The 26,810-nt window shown below is 40.9% G+C and overlaps 1 protein-coding gene across 2 annotated transcripts in view; it reads left to right on the forward strand.

The window, feature by feature from the left end:
- The first annotated feature begins 5,622 nt into the window (after positions 1–5,622).
- Positions 5,623–26,810, forward strand: part of SNTG1 (syntrophin gamma 1) — a 326,996-nt gene continuing 305,808 nt past the window's right edge. For both annotated transcript variants that reach the window (XM_019547916.1, XM_019547925.1), the window contains exons 1-2: positions 5,623–5,753; positions 26,034–26,088. In XM_019547916.1, coding sequence (XP_019403461.1) covers positions 26,062–26,088 — 27 coding nt within the window. In that variant the 5' untranslated portion in view covers positions 5,623–5,753; positions 26,034–26,061. The remainder of the gene's footprint in view (positions 5,754–26,033; positions 26,089–26,810) is intronic.

Here is a 26,810-nt window from a genome sequence, read left to right on the forward strand (position 1 = left end):
GCTCAGGCAGGCAGGCAAGCTCCAGGGGGCATGGAAATCAGACTTGCCACTTTTCTTAGATGGAGTCTGCCTTCCCAGGCTGCTGCCAGGCTGCCTGTAGGGCTTTCTGCATAGCCCCTGAGCTGTATGGAGCCCAGTGCTTTGCTCCGTGGCTGTAGGGCGGCAAACTAAACTCCTTCTTGGAGTTTAGTTTGCTGTGCTCCAAGTCATTAAAGGCAAATTACATCACCAGCAGCTGAAATTACTGCGCAGTACGCCACCAACGTATGCAAACACTGACACCATTAAAGCTGTGCAAAAGTTTTTAACCCACTTTAAAGTGTTGTGTACACATGCCCTTCATTTTATCTATACATGGTTATTCAGACACTAAAAAAGAACCGAATAAAAAAAAAAGTTTTCCTATCCTATACCAAACATTGTAATTGAAATATTGTGCACAGATCAGCAACTTTATTGAACCTATTGTTCCTGGAAGTTAGCTAGTCCCACAATTATTTAAAAGTTATATGATCTGTTTATCAAGACTTTTCATATATATATACATATATACATATATATATATGACAAGCGCTCTGTTAACCAGCAACTTGCAAGCCAGCATGTTCTATTAACCAGCATGCCAGCTTGTAAGGTAAAGTGAAACTGGAAGTGCCCACTGTGACACTTCTGGTTTCACTGAGCCCTCACAGCCCGGGGCAAAGCAGACTGTGTAGGGCTCACCTCCTTGTCCCTCAGGGCCCACAGGGCCCAAGGGAGGGGTGGCGAGGCCCTGGATGTGGCTGGAGAAGTGGCAGCCTGAACAGGCAAAGAAGCCTGTTCAGGCCTCTCACTTAACCAGCATATTTTGTTATCCGGCACCCCTCATTCCCCATGGGTGCTGGATAATAAAGCTTTTTGTGTGTGTGTGTGTGTGTGTGTGTGTGTGTGTGTGTGTGTGTGTGTGTGTGTGTGTGTGTGTGTGTGTGTGTAAATACAACCTTTGTACATGCAGGTCTTGATTTGTAAAGTTACTCTGAATATGTGCCTAACTCCAAAGGTATCAACCCAAGTCCCATGTAGCTTCTGTGCTAAAATGACCCCTCTAATTAATTATCCAGCAATTTAAGACCCTAGTATTAACATGGTAAGTTACAATTTTAACACATGCTTACTTGTAAGTTAAATCCACATCTTTACCAGGCCCAAAAATAAATTTTATATTATGGTGACTTAAAAATATCAGAATTTATGAAAATTTGTTGGCCTTTCAATATTATGTTTGTAAACAATACTGTGCAGAAGCTTGTAAATACTTGAGTACATTTATCTAATGATAAGATAATGGTATAGTTCTTTATGCTTTACGTATAAGCTTGTTTACACATGAATTTACTTTTAATCTGTTATAATTTCATCCCACTTTAACACTTTTAATTCCATTTACTGCAATGGAATTATTTCTGTTTTTCACCTGAGTGAGATTTATGAACCTTGAACTGTATTATTAAACAGTTCAGTTCAGTTCAGTTTAAGCAATTCAGGACATTTGTCCTGCACCAACCAGACAAGGGTTATGGAGTCACCAAGGGATTGAATAAACCTTACCACATCTGCAAGATGCTTCAGGACTGTAAAGGGAATTCAAAAGAGGAGAAGCCAGGTTTAGTGGGAAACAGTTTTGAGAAGAGGAATGACTTCTAAACCCCCATTCCATTTAGTCTAAATGAGGACAGATCTCCATATTTCATCCCATTTGAGCTCCCTAAAAGGAAGCTGGACTGTTGTCTAAGGTTAATTTAACTAGAAAACATTAAGCTTGATTGCATTTTACCCAAGTCCACAGATGGATAAGAAGCTGGTGGTTTATATAGGCCCCTCAGGTGGTTAGGATTTTTTCTTCTGTCTGTCCTTCTATTTCTTGAAATCCTGGAGAGGGTAAATGCATCAGCTGTAAGACTGATTTTTGGTCCATGAGCCAGTGATAAAAATCTGAATGCATGCATGATTATATCATGCCCTGAGGACACATCATAGAGAGAATATGTCCTTGTCAAGGGATGGAGAATGCAGTCAAAACTGCAGAGCTGTTAAAGGGAATGCCAAAAAAAAAGGAAGATAGTATTTTTTAATTTTTTTTTTTTATCATCCCAACAGTGTAAAGTGAAGAGTCAGGCATGAGATGGAGTGAAAGAGATTGTTGAAGTGGGTGACTGAGAATCACCAGGAATAGATTGCACTGTAACAAAAACAGCTTATTGTAGCAATAGGAAACCCAATAGCAGCAGCAGCATCAACATCAACTTCAACAACAGCTTGAACAGTTTGTGTAAACCATTATGCCCAACAAGAAGACAAACAGCAACACTTCTCTTCTATTGTGTTGGTATTCTTAAAATCTCTTTGTCTGTGATTTACACAGAAGCCAATAACTGGGGCTCCCACCCTGCTGAATCTATCAGTACTAATGAGACTTGTGAAAATGGGCCTGACTAGAAACCCTGAAGCATTTATTCTAACATGTAAGTAAGCAGCCATTTCAACATTTTGCTGGCTCTGCACCTACAAGAACTTTTGACCCAATACCTGCCCAAGACTCCCTCTGGGTGAAGGCAGGCTTACTGGATTTCTTAGACAACACCTAAGAAATAGGGCTGTGCAAAGCTTCAGTCCCTGATTCAATTTGGCAGAGATTCAGCCCAATATGGAGGCTGAATCGCTGAATCCAAATTGAATCCAAGGGTCCTTTAATCTCTCCGAATTGATTCGGAACCCTCCAAATCGATTTGGAGAGATTTGGACAGATTCAGCAATTCAGATGTAGATACAGCTTTAAATGTTTTTTCTACATACCTCGAGGTAGCAGGGGCTCTGAACACGTGGTGCTGGGGCAGATGCAGCATCCCACAGAAGCAGGGAAGGCTCCTGAGTGTGCTTAGCAGCAGACCCAGAAGTGGACCAGAAGCCCTTCCAGTCCACTTCCTGGTCCATTGGGGAGTGCGCAGGGGTCCTCCTCCATACTCCCCCCAGCTTAGCAACTGTTGCCTTCTGGGTCTGGGGGGAGGCACCCGGGGTCCCCTTGCGGCTGATCGCTGATCCAGGACGGCATGAGGGGCCCCCCCAGCACACTCCCTGGGAGACCTGGAAGTGGACCAGAAGTACTTCCAGGTTCACTGCTGAGCACACGGGAGAGCCCCCCCATGCTCCTGTGGGACGCTCCATGTGCAAAACACCAAAGCAATCATAAGCTGCGCTGCTACCTCCAGGTATGTAGAAAAAAACCTTTTAAAGCTGTGCCTGTATCTGAATTGCTGATTCATCGAATCTTCAGATTTGGATTTGGACGAATCAAATCGGGGACAGCGAGCTGAATCAACGGATCAAATTACTGTCCCCAGTTGGGGCTGAATCCCAGTCTGAATCAAATAGGGCCCATTTCTCACAGCCCTACTAAGAAACTCACTACCAAGATTTTTTGTGAAGAGAGGTATCCACAGAATGCCCAGGCAACAAAGGTAGAGGAAATGCTCATTCTGGTTGAAGTGTTTTGTTGAAAGTGGTCTGCCTAAGGGAGAAATATTTTGTTGCTGATAGTGCCTTTGGGGATACTGGGAGGTAGATACCCTAGGGCTAGATGCTTGAGATTAGTCTCTTTTCCATTGTATTTTCAGCCTCACCGAGATAAATCTGACCTATCACCAAATTGTGTAGATGCCAGGACAACATGTCCAGAAGAAACAATAACTGCTTTCATATATAATGTGGCACAGAATTTGTAAGGGCACACCACAGTAGACCTGGGAGCTGTAGAATAGTTGTACAGTGGGTAGAAGAGTTGCATTGGACTTGAGCTTGATGGCATGATGAACTGTGGCACTGATTATTCAAGAGATCAATGTCATATGATGCTCATCCAGTGTTGAGGGCAAATTGATTACTAGAACAGCTGAGACTTCCAGGTATGTCACATTCCTTGGACTCAAAACATGTGCTTGAAAATCATGTCTCCATAGTCCTGTGAGGGATTATATGGCAAAAATATTCTCACTTCCCAAATGATTCAGGCATAATTCTGCACCATACCATCTGAGTATTTATGGCTTTCCAGTTGATGATGTACCAGATTGTTTGAAAACCTAACCAATAAGCTATGGTCTGCTTGGATAATGAAGTTAATTACAGCCACATCTGTGACACCCATCTGAAAAACACCAAAGCTGTTCTCCATTTACTAGTGGATACAGATCTATTTGCAAAGACAGATAAAATTCATGTAGGAAACTATGTGTGAAAAAAGCTACTATGCCCACTGTTTACTGGATTTCAAATCTTGGACAAAAACTTGACACAATAGGTTCTGGTGATGAAAAGGGGAGATGGTGCTTATTTGGCTAGTATATTGCAGATTTTTTTTTTCTAGGGTCACCACTTTTGTATCTTCTTTCACAATTCTCATAAAGGATAGCAACCCCAAAAAATAACCATATTTTTCAAAATATGATTCAAAAGCTTGTCATGCAGTCCTTAGAATGCTAGAATACTGCCTATGATGGGATCTAGTTATTTTTAAACTGGACTTTTCAATAAAAAAAAATGTTATAAATGTATGCCCCAGATCTAGGCAATGATCCTTCTGCAAGACATTAATGAACACCATCCTCTAAGCAAGAAGAAAACTGCTAATGTGGGAAATACTCTTAATAATTTAAAAGAAGGCCTTGGCGATTTAGTGATCTATACACTTGTTTGAATACTACCTCTTTGGGAATCCACTTAATCGAGTCAATGATCATATTCTCCATTGGTGACTGAACACCCATGAAGGATGTTAACTCTCAGATACGACCTGTGGACTCAGGTAGCCCACCTGATCTCTAAGGTGTTGAAGAGAGAGTTCAGAAGGGAGAAGCATGGCTTATTTGAAGGCAGCTTTAGGAGAAGGGTACACCTCCTAATCCCCAGCACCATGGGAGATGTCTCATTGAAGACAGAATGTGCACACCTTACTTTGTGTGCTTCCCAGAATCCAGGAGGGCTAAGCAATTCCTTAAAGGGACTTCCAGGTGCTAGATTGCAGCTTGCCCGAGGCCCCAGAATGGAAAGATACAGGTAGCTCATTTGGAACTGGTTGTCTTATAATCATCATCATTATCACTTTTATTATTTTATTTGTACCCTTTCCAGGGTTTCAAAAAAACAAAAGGAGGAAGAGAATTTCTAAACAAGGACTCAGTGTAGAGCTGCATTTCATCTTTGGACTGATAATGGGAATTACCTTGATATGGACAAGTTTGGACTAAGAAAATGCCCATATTAACTCAAAAGGGGCAGTATAATTACAATATGTAATGTCATTTTATATAAGGGAACATAGGAAAACAGTTATTCTTGCCATATCTACAGTTTTCTCTACTTTTACAATCACTTTAATGCAGCACTTAAACACTTGCCAATAAACTTTCTCATGAGAACCTTTCTTCTAAATCCATCTTTTTAGGAAGCATATAGGGGATTGTAGATGACTACCGGGGAGCTACACTAACAAATAAAACTTTTTATAGTTTTGTAACTATTAATTTACCATCACAAAGGAACTGAAAATTGTACTGGGGAGTTTTTTTCTCCTATATTTTTAACAGATGTGTCCTGTTCCTTCTGCTTCTCTTGCCAACTGAAAGTAAAGGATCAAGAAGAATCATGATTGAGAAACTTTGTGGATGGCTGCCAGTTCTCATCTCACCTGATCTTTCCCAAGTCGTCTTCATTTTCAAGTGGTAGGTTACAGATTGTCATGACAATGCTTCTAGACCCACAGAGTAGCTTGTAGGTTGAGTTTTTGATGTGTATGTATTAATATACAGATATGATACAGATTAAATGCAGGGAAAAAAAGAAACACAAACTACAGATTTGTTACATCCTTATCTCCTCAGTATTTTATTACACATTCATTGAACTCTTATTTTAGGTCAGTATCTTATAAGGCCAAAACTTTGAAGAAATATAGTTAATCTGGAAAGATAGGGTATTTCCAGAATTTTGTTGTGCACAAGCTTGCAGAATAATCCTAAATATCTATGCAGGGGGATATTTGTGCGTGTAAAATATATGCACCCATGGGGCTTGACAAACTATGTAGAGATACAGAGACCAGCATTCAATTGCTCTCCAGCAGCTCATCTTTAATTTTCTTTTACCGTTAATATCTATATGTTAGAGTTGATGGGGGTGGGGAGGGGGGAGAAAGGGAGGAACACCTTGAAAATGCACTGAAGTGCAATTGATGCAATGCTGTCTGCTTGACTTGGCAGAGAGCCTGAAACAATAGCTCAGAAATTTGAATTATCCCAGTGGTTTTTCACTTGGAAGGCAATGTTGATACTTTACAATGACATTTTAAACTATTTTACTGCTTATCAAAGCAAATCAGAAATGAGGAAGTGTTTTGTTACAAGGTTATAATATACTGCTCTTAGTGATTGCTTATTTTTGTTATACCTTTAACAACCCAAAGTAGATTGGGAGCAGTATGCCATGGATTGCATTTCTTTGTTAAGTTTTCTTTTAAAAAAAATATTTTATATAGTCTTTAGCAGTAATAGCAATTTTAACCAAGGTTTAAAACCATGCTGAAAAATTCAACTTTCTGCTGAGATGTACAGGTGTTAATTATGTTTTAACAGAACTATGACTTTGCACCACTTATTTCTATCTATATTGTGTAGCATGCTGTATGGATTGATGCAAGGAAATAGTTTATACATTGAAAATTCTGAAGAATTGTGTCCTTGACATTCAGTTTACAGAACATCTGCTAGGCCATCATTTTACAACGTGCTCCTGTATCTGCCTCAAATTTAACATCTCACCCTTTCAACATGTCCTTCTAGCCCTTCCTGATGCTGTTGCTGTCACTTATACTGAGAGGATACATCTGGTCCTTTCCCTAGGCTATATGGATGTCAACCACTCCTAAAAATAATCTTGTATTTTGTTCTGCTGCACAATTGTTCTTTAGCTGAAGTTCCTGCTTTAATCATTCTTTTGTGACACATTTGCCAAATCCCAGACATGCTGGTACTGTCCCACAATGCCCATATTCATTTCCTGCCTTAGCACAGTCTTATCATTTTGAGGGATGTTGACTTCTTGTTCTAATTCAGTATGCCACTAGCCTTCTGTACAAAATGTGGTCTTGGATATTGCTCTTTAATTTGGCTGTTTCTGATATGACAACTAATCATTTGAAGCAATAAAAATATGCATAGTATTATCCCTCAATAGAATGGTTTATTACATTGGTCACAAAAGGAGCAATGGCTTCTGATTGTTCAAGCGATTTTGTTGAAAATTAGGCAGCATCATGCCTGACAAAGTAAAACCAGGTAAAGGAGTTTTTACACAAGAATTAGAAAACCTTGGGAAAGCAGTGGATTTCTTAGTGTTATTTCAAGTTCTGAATTTTATGTTTAAGGACACGCCTGAAATTATACCAAAATACATGAACATTAAGAATAATACGGCTTTTGATTACACCATAATACATGGAAGCCAGAATGTCATATAGAATGTGGACTGGTAGAGCTGTGGACTGGTAGAGCTGTCCTCAATTCGGAGGAAATTCGGCCCAATTTGGTGACCATATCTCCGAATCTGAATCATATCAGGGGACCAGTAAAAAGGTCTGAATCGATTCAACGCTCTCTGAATTGATTCGGAAAAAATTTGGAGACCTTTGACGACAGACCCCACCCACTGCAGCAGGGAGCTGGAGCCAGACTCGGAGCTGGTAGGTAGGGGGTGCGGGAGGAGAGGCTGGAGGAGGGGGGAGGGGACTATGGGGGGAACCCCACCAGGCCCCATTCCCTGCCTGCTCCCCCAGCCCCTCCAAGAACACCCAACCCTTGCCCGCTCCCCCAGCCCCGCCCCATGGCTGCCCTGCCCATCCCCAGCTCCCGGCCCTTTAAAAAAAAGCCCCCCACTCACCGGGTGCTTCCTCACAGGGTGGGGGATGATCCCTGCTGCCCCCCCCCCACTACCTCATGCTGCATGGGGGACTCTGCCACAAGCACTCTGACCCCCACTCCCCTAGCCACCCCTGGCTGCCCCATCCACCCCAGCTCTTGCCCTTTAAGAGAAACCCCAAAAACCCCAAACTCATCAGCTCATACAGCAGCCTTGGGGCTTTGGGGAGCCCCCCACACATTGTGGGGCAGTGGGGATTGCCCCCTTCTGGGCAGGAAAATCTTTTTCCTGTCTTCCGCTTCTTCATTCAAATTACATTATTGTTGCTGTTTTCTTTTCTGTCGATATTTATGCATGTTGTAGTCTTTTTCCTTTATTATTATTGGGTCTGCCTTTCAGTCCAATGAGTTCTTATTATTCCTTTTCTTCTTTTCCTGTCTTATATGTTCTTCCTGTCACTTTCTTCATAACTTTCCTCAATATCTATTCCTCTTTCTTGCCAGTATTACACCATTTGTTCCCAGTAGCCATGCACAAGATCAAGCTTGTATCCTACAGATTCCCTTTCATAAGCATTTAGACAGAGGTAGTTATTTGCACTTTGATATCATTCTATACTTACTTAGGGCCTTGTTGCACAGGGAACTTAGGATGTTTTATTTAGCTCATAGTAAGAATTACCATAAGTTAGAATACTTTCTGAGCAATCACACTGTAATGCTTACTAAGATCTCTCAAGCTGGGCCTCTGCCACTGGCAATGTGTATGGAGAGGCATAAGGAGCTGAGCCGAGGAAGGGGTGCTACCCCTGTCACTGGATCCCATGAATGCCTCAGGATTGGAGTCAAATGAAGACTCTGGTGTGGTCCCTGGACTTCATCAGTTTCCAACTGGCTCTGGTGGGTGCTGAGGCTGACACTGAAAATCAGCTGATTGCTGGTCCCAGCTCTGCACTGCACCAGAGTTTTGAGCTGGCCCTGGTGCAGGAGCTAAGATGAACAATAAGTCCTAGGCCTTGCACTGCACTGGACCTGATTCTCAGTCCCAAGGCCTGCAGATTCAAGACTCCAGTGCTGTGTCAGGGTTAGGACAGACACTCATCTGACTTTCAGTCCCAGCTCCTGCAGAAGAGTTATTTCAAGACTGGTGCTTTGTTGGTCCGAGCCCTGAGATTGCACCCCAGTTTCCAGCCAGCTTCATTGAGGTCTTGTGGTTGGGACTAAAAATCAACTGACTGTTAGTCTCTGCCCTGGGACTGCAGTGGAGCTGCTACCATGCCAGACATGGGCAGTAAGATTTGGGATCTCTTGGGGATTGAGGCAAAGACCAGAGTCAGGCTGAGTGAGTAGAATCAGAGGAGGAAGAGGGTCACAAAGCAGGGTTTCAGTCTATGAGTGAGATCGAGGTGCAAGCTGCATCAGGAAACCTAGAGATCAAACAGAGAGAGAAGCCCAGGAGAAAGCAAGAGCAACCAGCAAAGTGATCTTGGGTCAGATTATGTTTTGTTGCCCAGACACACTTTCTGTTCCAGTTCAAGGGTTTATATGAAGCAGTGCCATCTGCCCCTGAATGACCATTCTGGTGACAGGGAGTTGTGGAGGGTTAGGCTTTAAGTCAGCCTTGACTAGCCTGGTTGTCTAGCTATTATTGGTTGGCAGGCTGGGATGAGCAACTGTGCTGCCAGGCTGAGGCCCCAGGTGTGGCCTGACAGCTGATTAAAATCCAGTGTCCAGCCTGAGACTGATAATCAGCTGATTGTTGGCCCCAGCCCCTGCACTGCAGCTGCTTCAAGACCCGATGTAGCATGGGGCTGTAACCACACCAGAGTCTTCAACCAGAGCAAGTTCCAGACTCCCTTTCAGTCTGACAGATTGTGGGTCCTAGCCCCAGGACCACAATGAATTGTATTACCTCACAGACAAGTCTGATGTTGGGTCAGCAAGTGCTACATAATACCATCTGGAAATACTTCTTTCTGGAAAAGGCTGAACTTTGCTACAATAAGAGCTCTCTTAATACATATTATCCTGCTTGAACACAGGATGCTTGGGTTTTAAGTGCATGTTACATGTGCTGTCTTGGGTGACATAGGTCTATAGAGCATCTGGAATGAGCTTATCTCTTCCCTATTTCATTCCCCTCCAATTAACAAGAAACAGAATTTTCCCTGCCCTGCCCCCCTGCAAAAGTTTTCATGAGATTGAGAGAAGGAGCTTTGATTCTGCTACTTCCACGAAGTATTTAAGCTGAATATCAACACTTCTGCTTTGCCTCAACACCCAATCCGAAGTCTGCTAATAGTTTTATTTTTTTATCTATTATTCCACACATGCTTGTGTATGTGTGAAATAATAGACAAAATGCGTGCATCCATGCATGCATGTACACGCCCCCCCCCCTCGTCTTCTCTCTTTCCTCCAAAATTGTGGCCTTCTGCAAACATCTGTCATGGAAACATTTCAGTCCAAAGAGCGAAATGCTCACAAATTTATAAGAGATGTCTTTTATGGGAAGTTTCATGCAACCTTAATAAGAGGCACAGCAGCCAACCTAATCCATAATGTATTTGTGTAGTATCATAGATATGCATGAAACATTACAAACAAATGAAGACAAGTTTCTTGTGCCTTTCACTCTACAGTCTAAATTAGATCAAGGATATGTCAAATGTATGTGAAAGAACAGTAACTTGGGAAGGAGAATAAAGCAAATCTGGGAAGGATATTTAGTGGAAGATGTTCCTGAAGAGAACAGATCATTTGTTAAGTAGTTTTGTGCTTCTCATTGGTTATTTCTTTTTGTTTATTTATAAGTTCTCTGTTTTCCTTATGTGACATGTTTTGTATATTTCAAATGCTCTACTTATACATTTTGACAAGGTGTCACTGGAGAAGCTATTTGACAGAAAATAAACTTGACTGCATGATATTATAACCAGCCTGCCACAAATGGCTAGTTTCTGGAATGTATAAGTACTTGGATTTTTCTGCTACAACCACACAATAGCTCAAAGATGAAAGTATTCTAATTAAACATTGTCCTTATATAATGGCTGTCTTTTCATTGCCTATTTAATTCTTATCTATTGAAAAAATCTTGGCTTAAAAAAGGGAAATTTGGGAAGCAATATGTCCATTACTTGAAATTCTGCAGATGCTGAATAATTTCTCTGGCAGCTATGACACATTAGTTCTAGCATATGAAAACATGAACCTCACTTTGCTATTCATGTGTAGTGTGACCTCTGAAACCATTAGCCACATGCATTTTTTTTAATCTGGGGAAAATTAATGTTTTAGTGTCTGGTATAATCTTCTGAAATAACTTTGCAGATAAGGTAGATATGTGGCAGCATTACAGTAATCTTTAGGGTTTTACTATGCCATACTTTATTCAGTGTAAAGACTAAATTGTATTCTAAATTGTAATGCTGATCACTGTACCTGGTTACACAAACCCTATAATATTGGCATGTACTCTACCTGCCTGACAGTTAGTTGTATATGGCTATTTCATATCCATGGTTTTAGCCGACTATATAATTAAGGTGTTATCCTTAGCTTTGCTGGATCTGCACTAGCTGGGTGGGTTTTGGCTTTACAGTGTTCCTTCTCAAGAGCTGCTTCAGGCTTTAGGGTAAATAAGAGCTAAGGATAGAAACTACTGAGCTAAGGATAGAAACTACTCATAAACTGGCATAAGTGATCAGGAACTTTTTCAAATCTATACACAAAAGAAATTCAGTGCACATAAACCATTTTCAAAATAGCCAAAGCCAGTTAAAGATAAACCTGGATGCATGTAGTATCAGACATAACTAATTTAGGTTAATGCAGTTTATTGAACTTCTGCCCCAGATCCTTTCCACATTCAAGGTAACTCACAGTCCCCCAGCATCCCAGCATGCTTTGCACCTCAAAATCCCCCCCTTACAGGCAGGGCAGGCTAGTCTTGGCCCAAGCTGTCTGCTCAAGTCCAGCAGGGAGGTGTGTTCTAGCACCACTTGGCTTCTGGCTGGGGCCATTGCAAGGTTGTGGCTGCATTTCCAGAGACAAAAGTGAATGTCTCTTCACTTAGCTTGGGTTAAACCTGTGAAGAGTGAATTGATTCAACCTTGATTTTTGACTGTATGTACTTAGCCCTGGTCTTTGTTGTTTAGGTAATTTTTAAGTGTGGTTTTATGGTGGCATTCACGTACATCAGTTGAAGCAGAACTGAATATTTTACTAGCATCTCATCTTGTTTATTAATAATGAAGGGGTAACCTAATAAGACAGAAGCTGCCCAACTTGATGTTTGAGAAAGGTATGTAGGTTGCTATGATTTTTTGTTTACTCAGGTAGGAATTAAAATGCTTACTTCAAGGAATGTGTATTGCAAATTTTCCTTTAGGTTCTAAAATAAACAGTGCTACATTCACATCCAGCCTGTCAGGAGCCCCATGGTCTGGATCCAGCCTGGAATGTAGGGTGAGTTTGACACTTATGGTTTAGGACTGGCTCCTAAGCAGGCATATAACTTTCTGGCTGGCCAATAGCTACCCAGATGACTGACTTCTCACTTTCAAGGCTGCCTACATGAAGGGCAAGGAATCTACATAGGTAGACAGAGTTCTTTGGGTAAATCCAATATCTTTTTTTAGACCAACTCTACATGTCCCTTCTGGGTACCCAGGTTGCAAGCGCCCCAAACTTCATGCTGTTTCTGCTGCCCACTATATAAGTGAGTTCCTGGCTTCCCAGTACCAGTTACAGAGGGATAACAAGAATAACAAAGGACTACCTACAATATTAAAGAAAGCAAGGTGTGGGGGGACTGAGATCTTATATTAGACCCACTGCATGGTGCCAAACATCTAAATCTGTCCCAATCATGCAGTAAGTCCAACTGAATATATCACCTGCAGAAATCCATGCCTCACATGTATCCTGAGCTATTAGGTTACAGCAGCACTCCAACACTATTTACTTGAATATCTAGCCAATTAGAATACTAATTCCCAATTAGATTATTCATTTTAAAACAAAATATCAGTTATAAAATAATAACATCATAATGTACTTTAAATTATAATTTAATAGGCCAAATGTGTTACTGTTCATTTTATTATGTTATGGCATGATATAATTGAAATGCTTTGATATTTTTATCCTATAAATTATATCATTAAAACAAATTAAATATTTTAATGAAGTTATTCCAATATTATTGTAACACAGGTAAAAACAATATATATATATCTATACATATATTTCATTCTGATTGAAACAACAGATCACATTTTCAAACAAATACCTTTTCACATTTTTCTGGGAATATGAGTTTTTAGTTCTGCTTATATTTACTTCTCTTTAGCTTATAGTGTATCAGGAAATACTGCATTGTAATAGCCACTGGAAAATAACTTCTATTTTTCCACCAGTACATATTTTATCTTAGTATCACCACTCTAATGGAAAACGTATATTAAATTATACCTTTTTAAAACATACTCATGGTGTAAAAGTGCTTGTGATTAAAAGCGTGGTATAAAGGCTTAGACTGAGCTGATTTATGCAGAGAGTATTGAATTGGAAGTATTTTTTTCATTGGATACTTGCTAATGAATAATAATCCCCTCAGCCTTTTCATTCTAAAAATACTGAGCAGGATTTTAGTATTCTTCTATTAAAAATGCGTGTGTGTGTGTGTGTGTGTGTGTGTGTAAATTTTCAGACTTCCAAAATGATTTATAATTTGTCTCATATAGTACAGATCTCTTAATATTATTTGTATTATCTGAAATCAACTTTGAGATTTTAAAATCTTTGTTGATGTCATAATCAACATTAGTAGTACCAGAATATTATGGGCTAGCTGGCAGAAATCCTTGAACTTATGATTTATTTGTCATTTTCCCATATACCTGTTGTTGTTTAAGTTATGACATTTGACCTCTTATTGTCTCTAGTAGTAAAAGCAAGCTTTCAATAAGCATCACACTAAACCCATTTGCAGAAATGTTAGAGTACATGAATTTCCATCCTTTCTTGAAAAAAATTAACCGAGGTTTATAATGCAATCTCATGTTTTCCTCAAAAACAAAAATCTCCATTAGAGAGAAGTAGTATCCTATTGTGATAGATACATTTTTTCCAAGCTAGTATAGTATACTACAATGGTCCAGATCTTCAGCTGGTTTGGATCGGCATAATTCCACTAACGTCAATGGAACTGCACTAATATACATCAGCTGAACATCTGGCCTAGTGTATATGTGTGTGTGTGTGTGTGTGTGTGTGTGTACGTATGCATGCATGCACGCACAGACACACACACACACACACACACGATGGGTGTGCTATGATCACTACATTTCTGAGAACATTCCACATGCTAAACTCAGTGTTTTATAAATACTTATTTACTTTCATAAATCGTCCATGCGAATCAGTTTGAAGCTATTTTATGGGTGTAGAACCAAGCTAACCAGGTTGCTTACAACTTTCCTCCAGCCTGTTTAACACCACATAGACATTAAGGGACTGGATATAACTCAAAGGGAAATAATGCTAACATAAGAACTGAGGCCATTTTGCATGGACTGCCTTGTGCACGCAGGCAGAAGTTACATTTGTTCCACAATTAGCCCCTTGAAAGTGCTCCATAGCCATGCCCTGAAACAAGTGCATGGCTACGGAGTGCTTTAAAAGTGCTTGATCACGTGAAAATTAACCATCATTACATGAGAGTTTAGAAAAAGGTGCTCCAAAACAGAGCTCCTTCTTTAACTTCTCTTTAATTGGGACTGGGGTGCATCAGCTCAGCCCTGTCTCTGGTGCTCTGTGTGTGGTGGGAAGGGGGAGAAGTTAAGGGAGGGAGCTTGGGCTGGGGTTTGCCTAGTCTTTGCTGGAGGCAGAGGTGGGTAAATTGAAACACCTGCTGGGGGGTGGGGAGGGACGACACTCTAATCCACCTACGCCACTCCAGTACAGGCTGGGCAAACTCCAGCCTGAGCTCCTTCCTTTCACATATCCTCTCCCCCCACATCATGCAGGCAGCACTGAAGCTGGGAGTTTTAGGGGAGAGAACCTGCAGACATGCATCTCCTTAGCTGGATCAGCTCCAGAATGGAGCTTAATTCCTCAGCCTCCTGACCCAACAAGAAATGTCTGGTGGGTCAGGAGGGTAGATCTAAGTCATGGTGCTTTATGTGAAGTGCCATGATTTAGACCAAGGAGCTACACATTTGTCAGCATCTTGTATGTCCTAGCATGTGGGTCATCCTAGTGATAGGCCTGGGGTTGAAAAGCAAATATTAGGAATAGGGTGCAATTCATACGGGAGACTGGGAAGTATGACTGTGCTACTTAGAACAGACTGCTGAAACATTGGAGGGCTCTCTACATCACCAAAGGTACACATGTGGCCCCTAGAACAGTAAGGCTGCAGGGAGGGGCAGTTGAGTGATTTAAAGTGGCTTTAATATGCACCAGAGTTCAATGACAGAGTGAGAGGTTGAACCCAGAGATCTCCTAGTTCCAGTCATGTGCTGTAACCTCTCACAGAAGGGAGGCTGGTCCTGAACACTGCTAGTTAACTCTAAAGTTTCAAATTGGTCTCCTATTCAAATAATACTCTTTTTAAAAACATTTTTAAACAAAAATAATGATTGTTACTCACTATCAGTTCAGTTTTACCCAAGTGAAGTCAAAGAGAGTCTGAGTTCCAGATAAAACAATTTGTAGTTTTAGAGAGATTGTATAACCATCAATAATAATAATTTAAAAAATAGAGCCATAAGCAGGAACACAACCTAATAGCTACTGTAGCATATATTAATTCCCTTAATTTTGCATTGTGCTTCATTAGATTCTTGACAAACTTGATTTTTTTACAGTGAATCCTTAATTGACACTGCTGATTAAGAACACTTGCAATTAAAATAATAAATTATTACCAGCAAGTAAATATCCTTCTTGTTTTAGCCAATTTCAAATGAATTAAACATTTCAAAACCTTGTTAGCTGCTAATTGCTAGCTTTAATTCTTTTGAATCATGAGCTTTGCTAAGAGCTGGATGTTTCATTTAAAAGCTTTGTCAGGTGATTACATCCTTCATTTCTGGAAGAGCACACAGGATTGGTAAGTTTACAGAGTCTATCTAGATTTAAGCACTATTACCAGATACCTTAAAGCATGTGCAGAGTGGTAGCTTCAAACTTCCTGAGTATCTTTTAATTGATATTAATATTCACTCATTTTAGAGTCATATAATGGACATGAAAAAATCTATATTCTTGCATTCCCCACCCCCTTCCTCCCACACCACTTCCACTGACTTAAGCGGGTCTTTGTGGGTATGTCTCGATCACCTCCAGAGTTAGATAAGGAATAATAAGCTTCTTACTCACTTGTACCCAGCTGTACCTGTATTAAGGTTCTCCAAAGGCAGAGATGGCAAGTCTCTGACCATAGTGTTGGAGTGCCTGCTTACAACCACCTCTTAGTGATTTACTCTTGCAATATGCTCAGGGCTGATACAAGCCACTCAGATTTGCTTCTGAGCCCTTAATACTGCCTATATGGTGCTGGTATCAATAGGTGTGGTTTATTTCTTGGGAGTATTCCTGGATTCACTTGGGAGGTGGTACGAATACCTGGTGGGGGTGTTTGACTCTACTAATGTGGAACTGTACATTGAAATGTATGAGTTGGTACAATATTATGATCTTAATTAGTACCTTAAATAAATATCAAAGATGCATAATTTAAAAAGAAAATGTAAATTATGTATTTCCTATAACAGATGTATGGCTTGAAAAATACACATCAGAGTAGGGGTTGGGCACATGTATAAATGCCCTAAGGTTTTAATATGATCTTTTTGGGTTGACAGCCCTGCACATAAACTCCCACAAATTATTCTGGCATCAACACACAACTGGGCTGGCTGGAAACTATGCAAACCACTTCATTTTACAATGTCACTTTATTTTTTCTTTCCAACATCTTAAAACCAGTTTTGTTTTTATTTTTTAAACTATCTAAATCTGAAGAAAGCCACTGGTCAATAATTACTATTCCATCTTAAAAATCTCTTCCCTTGCTTGAAATAGTCTTTGAATTATTTCTGAGTAAGAATTATTGCACAGCCAAAAAATATTTTTTCTCTTTCCATCATGTAAACATTTACAAGAAGCCCCGTTGACTTAAAAAATGGCATTAACCATAGAACCAGCATATAAAGAGGTAATTTCTTAATCAGGTACCAAATATAGAAAATTTAATTTCCAGAGGAGTGGTTTGTTGAAATTCAAGGTTCTGTTTGTAACATTAATTCAGGTTATGCCAAAAATCCAAATATAAGCTGAATAATAGCTTTCACAATAATGTCAGCCATGCTTAATTACCATGAAAATTTACACACAGAGGCAAAAATAGAGAAAAAAAAATGTCCAACACATTCTGATGAATAAGAGGAAAAAGAAACAATATTTTACTCACACAAAAACCACAAATTATTTATCCTAGGTGCATGAGTTAATAGAGAATGGCAAGTATTAAAAGGTATTATAAGCCAAAATGTATTGTTTCTATGGAACAATATATGAATAGAAAAAAAATTACATATAATATTGTATTTGACTCTGTACCCCAAAGAATAAATGGTGTTTCTAACTTAGCTCAAGGTATTCTCAAAATTGTATACACATTGTATATTTATTACTGTTGCTCAGGCACATGGAATCCTCTTTATGCTATGCCTTAGAATTTTTTAAAAATATTTGATACACTGTATCACAGAACTATTTTGTGCAATTATCTTACACTCTACTAGCAAATGGCTTGATTTCTTAGGAAAAACAGAGTGAAACCCAACTGCTCAATGCATTTTGCTAAATGGAACAGACTTATTTTAGATCTAAAGGCCACCATAGTCTTCAACTAAACTAATAGTTTTTTACCCCTGGATTTCCCTTTAGAAAACACATGCTGTAACATTGTATGTCAGTGCATATTTGTTTTGAAGTATTGAATAAATGCATATTCTGTCAAGGGGGTATCCAATTCTGTTCTCAGCCTATCTCACATAGCTTCATAGATGTAGGGTCAGAAGGGACCTTGCAGATCTTCTAGTCCAACCTCCTGCCCTGGGCAGGAGAGAAAACTGGGCTCACATGACCCTGGCTAAGTAATTATCAAGCCTCCTCTTAAAGACCCCCCAAGGTAGGAGCTAGCACCACTTCCCTTGGAAGTTGGTTTCAGATCCTAGCTGCCCTGACTGTGAAGTAGTGCCTCCTGATGTCTAGTCTGAGCCTACTCTCTAACACCTTATGGCCGTTATTCCTTGTTATTTTAAGAGGCACTCAGGGGAACAAGGTTTCTCCTATTCCCCACTGGTAAGTTTATAGATGGCCACCAGGTCCCCACTCAGCCTTCTCTTGCGAAGGCTGAACAGGTTAAGGTCTTATAGCCTCTACTCATAGTGTCTGCCCTGCTGTCCCCGGATCATGCGGGTGGCCCTCCTCTGGACCCTCTCAATGCTGTCCACATCCCTCCTGAGTGCAGCACCCAGAACTGGATACAGTACTCCAACTGTAGTGACCAGTGTCACACAGAGGGGGAGGATCACCTCCTTGGCCCTACTTGTGATGAATCAGTGGATGCACAAGGTGCAGTTAGCCCTACTGACTGTGTCCTCGCATTGGCAGCCCATGTTCATCTTGGAATTAATAATGACTCCAAGATCACTTTCTGCCACTGTGCTTTTGAGAAGAGAGTTCCCCAGCCTGTAGGTATGCTGCTGGTTCTTACTGCCCAAGTGCAGCACCCTGCACTTGTTAGTATTGAATCCCATCCTGTTCTCATTTGCCCACCTCTGTAATCTGTCCAGGTCCAGTTGTATCCTGTCCCTCCCTTCTAGCGTGTCCACCTCACCCCAAATCTTGGTGTCATCTGTGAATTTAAACAGGGTGCTTTTCACCCCTAATCCAAGTCGCTAATAAAGAGATTGAACAGTATGGGCCCAAGGACCGAGCCTTGGGGGACTCCACTGCTCACATCCCTCCAGGTCGAATATGACCTGTCCACCACCACTCTCTGAGTGTGGCTCCTCAGCCAATTTGCTATCCATCTGACATATGTTATTTGGTTTGCATATACAGACAGTCCTCGATTAATGCTGTTTCACTATAACACTCTTTTTATGGTGATACTTGATTCTACTTAGCACTCAAGAAGTTTTGTTTTAAAACTCACGGACGTCGTACAGCTGGCACTGAAACTGACACTAATCCTGGCAACCTGACTCTGTTGATTTTGGTGGCTTTAGAAAGTGAAAGTTGGTTTCACTTAACAATTGGTTTTGCTTACCGCTTGGTTTTTCAGGATCCAATTAAGAGCTCTAAGTGGGTGTTGTTTGTATGCAGAGATGAGCTAAACAAGTTTTGTATCTCAGGTTTTGGAGAATAGGCCAATTGTAAGAAAGAAATGAAGAAGGGAAACCTTACTCACTTTTCATAGATATATGTGTATCTTACTGTATTTACCTCTTATGAAAAATACACATAGCATTTTTCCTGGATAATTTAACTGTGGATGTTTGCTTTGCATGGTTACATACAGAAACTATACATAAACCAGTATAAGGGATCAGAAACCCATCTAAACCAGTTATGGAACAGAAGTTTAGTGCACATAGACTGGTTTAAAAATGGTGAAATCCAGTTTAAGATATACCAGGATAGAAATGGTGTCAGCTTTAATCTGTTTAGTTTATACTGGTCTATTTAACTTCTCCCAACTCAAGTTAAGTTTCTGTCAGATCCCCGACCAACTCAAAATAGGTCATTGTCTCCAAGCATCTCGTGCTTTGCAGTCCCTGCTAACCTCACCCCACCCCACCTCATGGGGCTCTTCTGCTCCTGCTGAGCCAGGCCAGGCCCACCCAAACCCCAACCCCAACCCCAGGCTGTCACAGAGCTGAGACAGCAAAGCCTCTGCTCCCCAGCCCTGTGTCCTGCCTGTTACCCCATCTTTCCTCCCTATTACCCCACCTGGCTGACAGCTGCAAAGTCCCTAGCCTTGGCCCCAGTCTGCCTGCAACCTGGTGTCTGTTGAACTGGTGAGGGCCATGCAGCAGGTGCTTTTTCACCACTGCTGTGCCTGCATGGATGGTATTTGTTAGTGGTGAGTTCATAGTTTAAAGATTCATTTTACTTTTTTTTAAATCATACTATCATTTTTCAATGTACCGTCATTCATGTTTTTCTTCTTTCTAGAAGAAAAGGTAAATTGGAATAATTGTAAGCTATTTTACCATTAATTTCTTGACTCCTTTATGGGAAAACTATTATTCCTACAATTTAATTACCCAAAGGGTTTTTTTTAGACAGAGGACTGAAGAAAAGGTATTTCTCAGCAGACGTGAAACATCTAGTTTAATAGTGAGTGCTTTCCACCCCAACCCCTTCCTTCCTATTTTGTGTAGGTACATACAGCATTAAAATGGCTGTAAGCATGATTATAATGAAAAATAATACTGTAGTGAGGCTTAAATGATGACGTTGTGTCCAAAGTAAGGAAAGCATTTGGAAAAGAGTGCCTATTTGAAAATAAATGTATACAAAGATAAAATGTTGCACATTATTAATCCCATTGCTCTGTAAAGGAATCTGAGAAATTTGCATCTAATATTATAAAATATTTCAAAACAAAGTGCACATATTTGATAAATGTAGTTTTATTCTGGGAATTAAATACCTAAGATGTTTCCCAATATTTTGAATTTGGACAATATTTTAATAGAGATCATTAAAATAACAATCCAAAGGAGCCATGGATCTTGGCAATTATGTAACAACCTGCACTAATTGATTTTCTGGGAAAGTAGCATATTTAGCTTCTTTTACTGTCCCTTAGTAAGTGTGTGAGTGGGGAGGGGGAGAAAGGGAAAAGCAAGCATCAAGTGATGAGCAAGCAGTTTGACATGGCCCATGGAATATGGTTTGAGAACCACTTTATCTTTCTGAACAAGTGACTGTTAGCTATGATGATGACCATAGCACAAGTGGCATGCATAGGCAATTGTGTGTCCCGGTTTGACTGGGACACTCCATGATTCCATAGCATGGTCCCAACTAGTTGGTTAAATGTCCTGGGCCAGAGTCCAGCAGGGAAGTGGAGCAGCATGGAGCCAGGCAGGCTGCTGGGCAGGCACCAATGTTCCTGTGTGGGAGCGAGAATGTACTATGTGTAGGTGTGGTAGCACTTGCTCCTATTCACCCACCTTGCTCCCACACAGGAGCAGCAGTGCCTGCCCGGCTGCCATCCTGGCGTACCATGCCGCTCCACCACCCTGCCAGACTCTGACCTGTGACTTTTGACCAACTGGCCAGGGCCAGGCTATGGAATCCTGGAGTCTCCTGGCCAAACTGGGATGTATAATCACTCTAGGCACAGAGAACGTACAAATGCTTCAGGGCGTACAGACCTTCAGAAAGCCTGAGGTGGAATTGATCAAACCTATGTGGGTTTTTGTAAGTGATATAGGTTAGATCAAGAGCAAAAAAAGAACACCCATTTACTCTTTGGTGGTGGGGCATGTAGGCTGCCTGTACTGACTGAGGACAGCAGGTTGGGGCCACTCCCATGTGCCTGTCAGCATGCCCCGTAGGCTCCCTGGGGTGCTGCAGAATGCTGAGCACAGATGAGCATCTGAACTACCCCGATCAGCTGCCAGGCACAAGCAAGCATACCCTCAACCTCCTGCCATGCCACCGTGGACCTTCTCCCATGCCCAGCCCTTGATTTCCAGGAGAGTCCCAGAGCAGGTCACTTTTGGCACATGTGGCAGCCTAGCCAGTGGAGGTGGTGGGGAGGGCATTGCTCAGAAGGAAGGTTTGGGCCCCTCAGAGCTCTGGCATGAGTGGCAGTGGTGGCAGGACACATCCTGCAGCCTAGGAGGCTTGCACCTTACCTTATGGAGAAAGGGGACATGGTGGGGAAAGGACCACTCATGCCAGAGCTTCAAGGGGCATGATCCTTCCCTCAGTTGAGCCCCCACTTTCCTTGCCACCCAGTGCAAGGCTTCTGGGCACAGCCTGCTGCCAGAGCTCCAAGGAGCCCGATTCTTCCTTCTGTGGAACAAGGCACCCCCACCCCTCCGCCACCTCCAGCCAAGGTGCTGGGGTCGCACTGCAGCCACCAGAAACCATCCTTCATCCTAGTAGTAACTGAACATATTTAAGGCATTCCAGCAGTAAAATGTAAATGCAGTTTGTCCAAAAATACTTGGATGAATATGTATCACTTTCTAACATATAAACACATCGCACAACATAGAAATGAATGTAAGTCTTGGAATAAATTCATTTTGAAGCAATTATCTTTATTATCTTTATTTTCCACTCACAGTTGGCTGCAGGCAGGGCTGGGGAGTGGGGTTTTGCTGGCTTGGCTCTCATCTGTTCCCTTCCCTTGCTGCCTGTCTGTGGCCAACAGCTGGCCAGAGGCTTGTGGAGAGAAGCTTTTCTGGCTCAGCTCTCCACTCCCTCTGCCCCACTCCCCTGTGCTGCCTGCTTGTGGCTTGTTGACAGCTGGCCAGAGGCAGAGCTGGGGAGAGGAGTTTTTCTGGCTTGGCTCTGGGAGAATTGAGGGATGGGGCCTACTGGGTGCTTGGCCAGAGTAGCCAGGCATGGGGTGAGTGCTAGTGTAGCTAGTCTGTGTGCCTCTGTTTTGTTAAGGGTATAGACTGGTTACTGATCACTTAAAGTGTAATGTCTTTACCTGGCCCAGATATAAAGTCCCCAGTCATGTTAAACACTGTGGGCACCTATACACAAATGACGCCTGCTCCAATGTATGCTGATTAGCACACATTGGAGCAGACTCAATTGAGTTTGCTGGATTGTACTAATTAGCATGTTCCAGAAGTCTTGGTGTCACACGTATTCAGTGTCCCCATGGTTCAAAATGGCGGCAGGGGCACTTTCATTAAAGCTTGTTGAATGAGCTTTAGTTAAGGTGCTCCTGCCACTATTTTGAAGTACAGGATGATAAATACATGCAATGCTGCTGCTTTAATTAGAGAAGCTCCTGAGAACCACTCTAATTAAAGTGCCCCTCCACCCCCACCCCAGAGCATGTGTAAAGATGCCCTGTAGCACTGATGGAGATGCAGACTTAAATTTTTGCTACTACATCTTTGTGGAGTAAACAAACTCTTTGTCATGTAAATTGAGTAATTCATTCAGATGTCTTTTTGTAATGATATGCCATTTTAAGGTCACTGTATTGTTATCTGATGAAGTAGGTTGTCACCTATAAAAACTCATTCCTCTCTGAATCAGTTTGTCTCTAATAAGATGCCAACCTGCCATGCCTTTGGTTTGTATTGTTATTTGTGAACTCTGCACTTCTAGCACTGCTGGAAGTTAGTCAAGTGATGAACTGTAATGCTGAGGGACAGACTACTGGAGCTCTGCATAAAAGAGAGAGAACATTATCTTTGACCCCCTGTATGTGCCTGTATTTTCTTCTGCAGGGGAACCATACTTAGTTGCAAGGATATTGAACCTTTGCTAGGAAATACAAGAAAAAGTAAAACAGAAAGGGAGAGAAAATAGAGGTGGTGAAAAAAAAACAGAGTGCAGTAAAAAATATATGAAAGGGGTCACCACCTGCAGTCAGACAGTATCAGGCACATGCTAGGGGGAAAAAAACAACAAAAAGGTAAGAATAGGCCTGCTTAGAGCTGGGAAGCCAAAATGAGGTTGCTTACTGGGTACTTAAAATTTCAGTGTTTAGGAAAAATGCAGCAACTATTTCTCTTTGAAGGCAAATGAAGCTACAGAAAATATTAATGGAATGTTTTTTACACAAGGTGCACATCAATAAAAAGAACTGGTAGCAGCATATTATGTAGGAGTCGGACATAAACTTCAGAGATGACACAGATAGAATTAAAATAAAAATACTTGAAATAAGAAACTTTAAAATGGCCATAATGATCTGTGGCATGGATACAAACTGCCCCAAAATGTATAGGAACTACCCAACATGTGATAGGTGTCAAGATCCAAATTAAAGTACCATTATAAATCTGCATGGAAAGTTCTAATTTGGGGTTTTTTTCTGAGAAAAAGAGAGAAAATGGTCTATGAAACATTCTATCTTCAGACAAGAGAGAGAATTGGATGAAATACCAGTTTCACTGTCAAACTGTACCAGCCCGTGATCATAGGAAAACTTGTTAATTTAAATCCTGACATTAAGTGCATATTGGAAAATGCAGCCCATCATGCAAGCTTTGCAAAATGGTCTTTAGTCAGTCACAGCTTATGTTGGATATCCTTTTGTGCTTTTCATGAGTTACAGAAGTGACAGACTCACAGGACTCAAAGATGCAAGTCTATAGCTGCAGCAGGTTTATCATCAAGAGACAAGTTTTGCCAGCACCGTTTGAAGGTGACATGGGCCTATTATCAGTTTATTTAACATTTGTAAAGGATTTTCATAAATATGGCCAAAAAACTTACATCCTTGATCTAGTGATAAAAATCTTCATTATTATAATAGCAGTCATGCCTGTTATGAAGTATTTGAGAACAAACTACAAAAATGGGTTCATTAGCTCTTGGTGAACTTGTAAAGCAGACATGACAAAGTAATGATGCATCTCTTTTGAGTCATGGCCTTGTAACCTGAAAAACGTAGCACTGTTAGACATTCTAGAGCACCAGCTGAAATGGATTGAGTCCTTTCAATACAAAACATGAACTCTATCTTCTTATGTGCACTGGTTTTCACCCTTTCACCAGCAGATACTTTTTTTATGTATAAACAGCTATAGATCTGGGCTGTACGAAGCTTCAGTTGCTGATTCGATTCAGAGGAGATTTGGCCCAATTCAGTGGCCAAATCTCTCTGAATCAAATTGGAAATGTCCAATTTCATTTGGAGAGATTTGGAGAGGTATAACAATTTGGCTATAGACACAGCTTTATATGTTTTTTTTCTATGTGCCTCGAGGTACCAGGCACAGCTCATGAATGCTGAAATGGTGGGGTGGATGGAGAGTCCCATGGGAGCATGGGAGGGGTGTCCCCTGCACACTCTACAGCAGACCCAGAAGTGGACTGGAAGTACTTCTATTCCACTTCTGGGTCCACCACAGAGTGCGCCCCTTCACCCCACTTGGTGACTGCTGCCTCCTGGGTCTGGGAAGGCACCCAGGGTCCCCCCACAGCCAGTCACTGAGATGAGAGAACATAACAGGGCCCCCCACACACTCAGCAGCAGATCTGGAAGTGAACCAGAAGTATCTCATATCAGTAACACCCTTCTGCTTTTACACCCCCCAAATATCACTATCCTCCAATGACTATTTATTTGATTAAAAAAAAAAAAAGCTAAATGTATTGTATTGGTATGCAAGTATTACAGATACAGACCTATAATGGTAATAATTGCAGTTTTCATGTAACATTTTACAAACACTCCAGCACTTTTCTGTCTTCTCTATCATTGCATTTTTCAGCACTCAGAGGTTTCCCAAAAGTAGACACTCTAATAAATGAAGTTACTTTCTTGGAGACAGAATGTTTGTGAATAAAAATTTGAGTGCAGTAGGGAAAGGGAGGAGTATTCATGCATGAAACTTTTTAATTAGGGGTAGAAGTCCTTCACAAGAGGGAACCTTCTGAAGTCACACTTAATTGTTCCTTTCTGAAGGGTTTCTTTCCAAGTACTCTTACTTTGAAGAATAAATGGAAAATAAGCTAATGGTTACAATGAAAGGTCAATCATACAGACGAATAAGTTTGAATGTGTAGTGCAATGGGAAGTTGATAGAAACATCTGATCTCACTTAATTACACTTAATCAAATCAGTTGGTGTGCTTCATAAAAACCAGGAACAACTTTTCAGCTTCACACATATTCCTAGCCTCTTACAACTTTGATCTTTCCTCCTTTTTATGTAATGAATATAAACAGAGCTCGTACAGTGGAAGACCGTATCTTTCTACTTAATTTAGATAACTATGTCTTGCAATATCTATTCGTTCTTGGATTGAATTTTAATGAAAACTTTCTCTTTGTTTTAGACAAATATCACTAGCTGTGCCATAGCACATGGATTTCAGGACTACCTGTGAAGAGGTAGGGTTAGCATTTTTTCTTTTCAAATAGTAGTATAATGAATATCAAATGCATTTTTTTATTTTGGTTTTTTTCTAAAGGCTGAAGTAAGAGGAATTATAATATAAGGTACAACCAACTCAGTACATTTTTATGTGGTGGGATTTGTTTTCTAATGGATTATAATGTATCTATAATCTGTTATTTATCTATTTGCATAATCAATTATCTGCAATCCACTCCCACTTTCATTTAGGGGTTATTATTGGGGTAGAAGTCTGTTTGGGTTAGTTCTCTTTTCAGGATCTTAGGCAAGCATTTCTAGCTTCAATCTGTACATGAAGAAGAGTATCTTTGGAGAGGAAGGGATACCCTTTCCATTGTTGGCAAAATCAAAGAAAAATTATGGAAGGAATAGTAATGAGCGCAACAAAAAATGAAACTTTTCCTCCTTTTATTTTCCTTTCTATCACAGGCATTTTGGGTATGTGGTTGTTCAAAAGCAAAATACAAAGATGTTTTGGAAAGTAACAGCAATTTTGAAATAAAAACTTTTTGTGTGCAGTGATTGTTTTCTGAACTACATCACTTCTCTACATAGTCGTAAATGATGGGAGCATTCAACAATGCCTGCCACTGTCAGTATTCCCCACTGCCATTGGGGATGCATGTGGGGGCATGTGCACCCACTGTGCTTGGTGGCGCAACCCCTGCAAAAAGGCTCTGCTGACACTGTTGGCGGC

This window comes from Crocodylus porosus, unplaced genomic scaffold (assembly GCF_001723895.1).
Source record: "Crocodylus porosus isolate Cpor-Errol unplaced genomic scaffold, CroPor_comp1, whole genome shotgun sequence".
Classification (NCBI taxonomy): Eukaryota; Metazoa; Chordata; order Crocodylia; family Crocodylidae; genus Crocodylus; species Crocodylus porosus.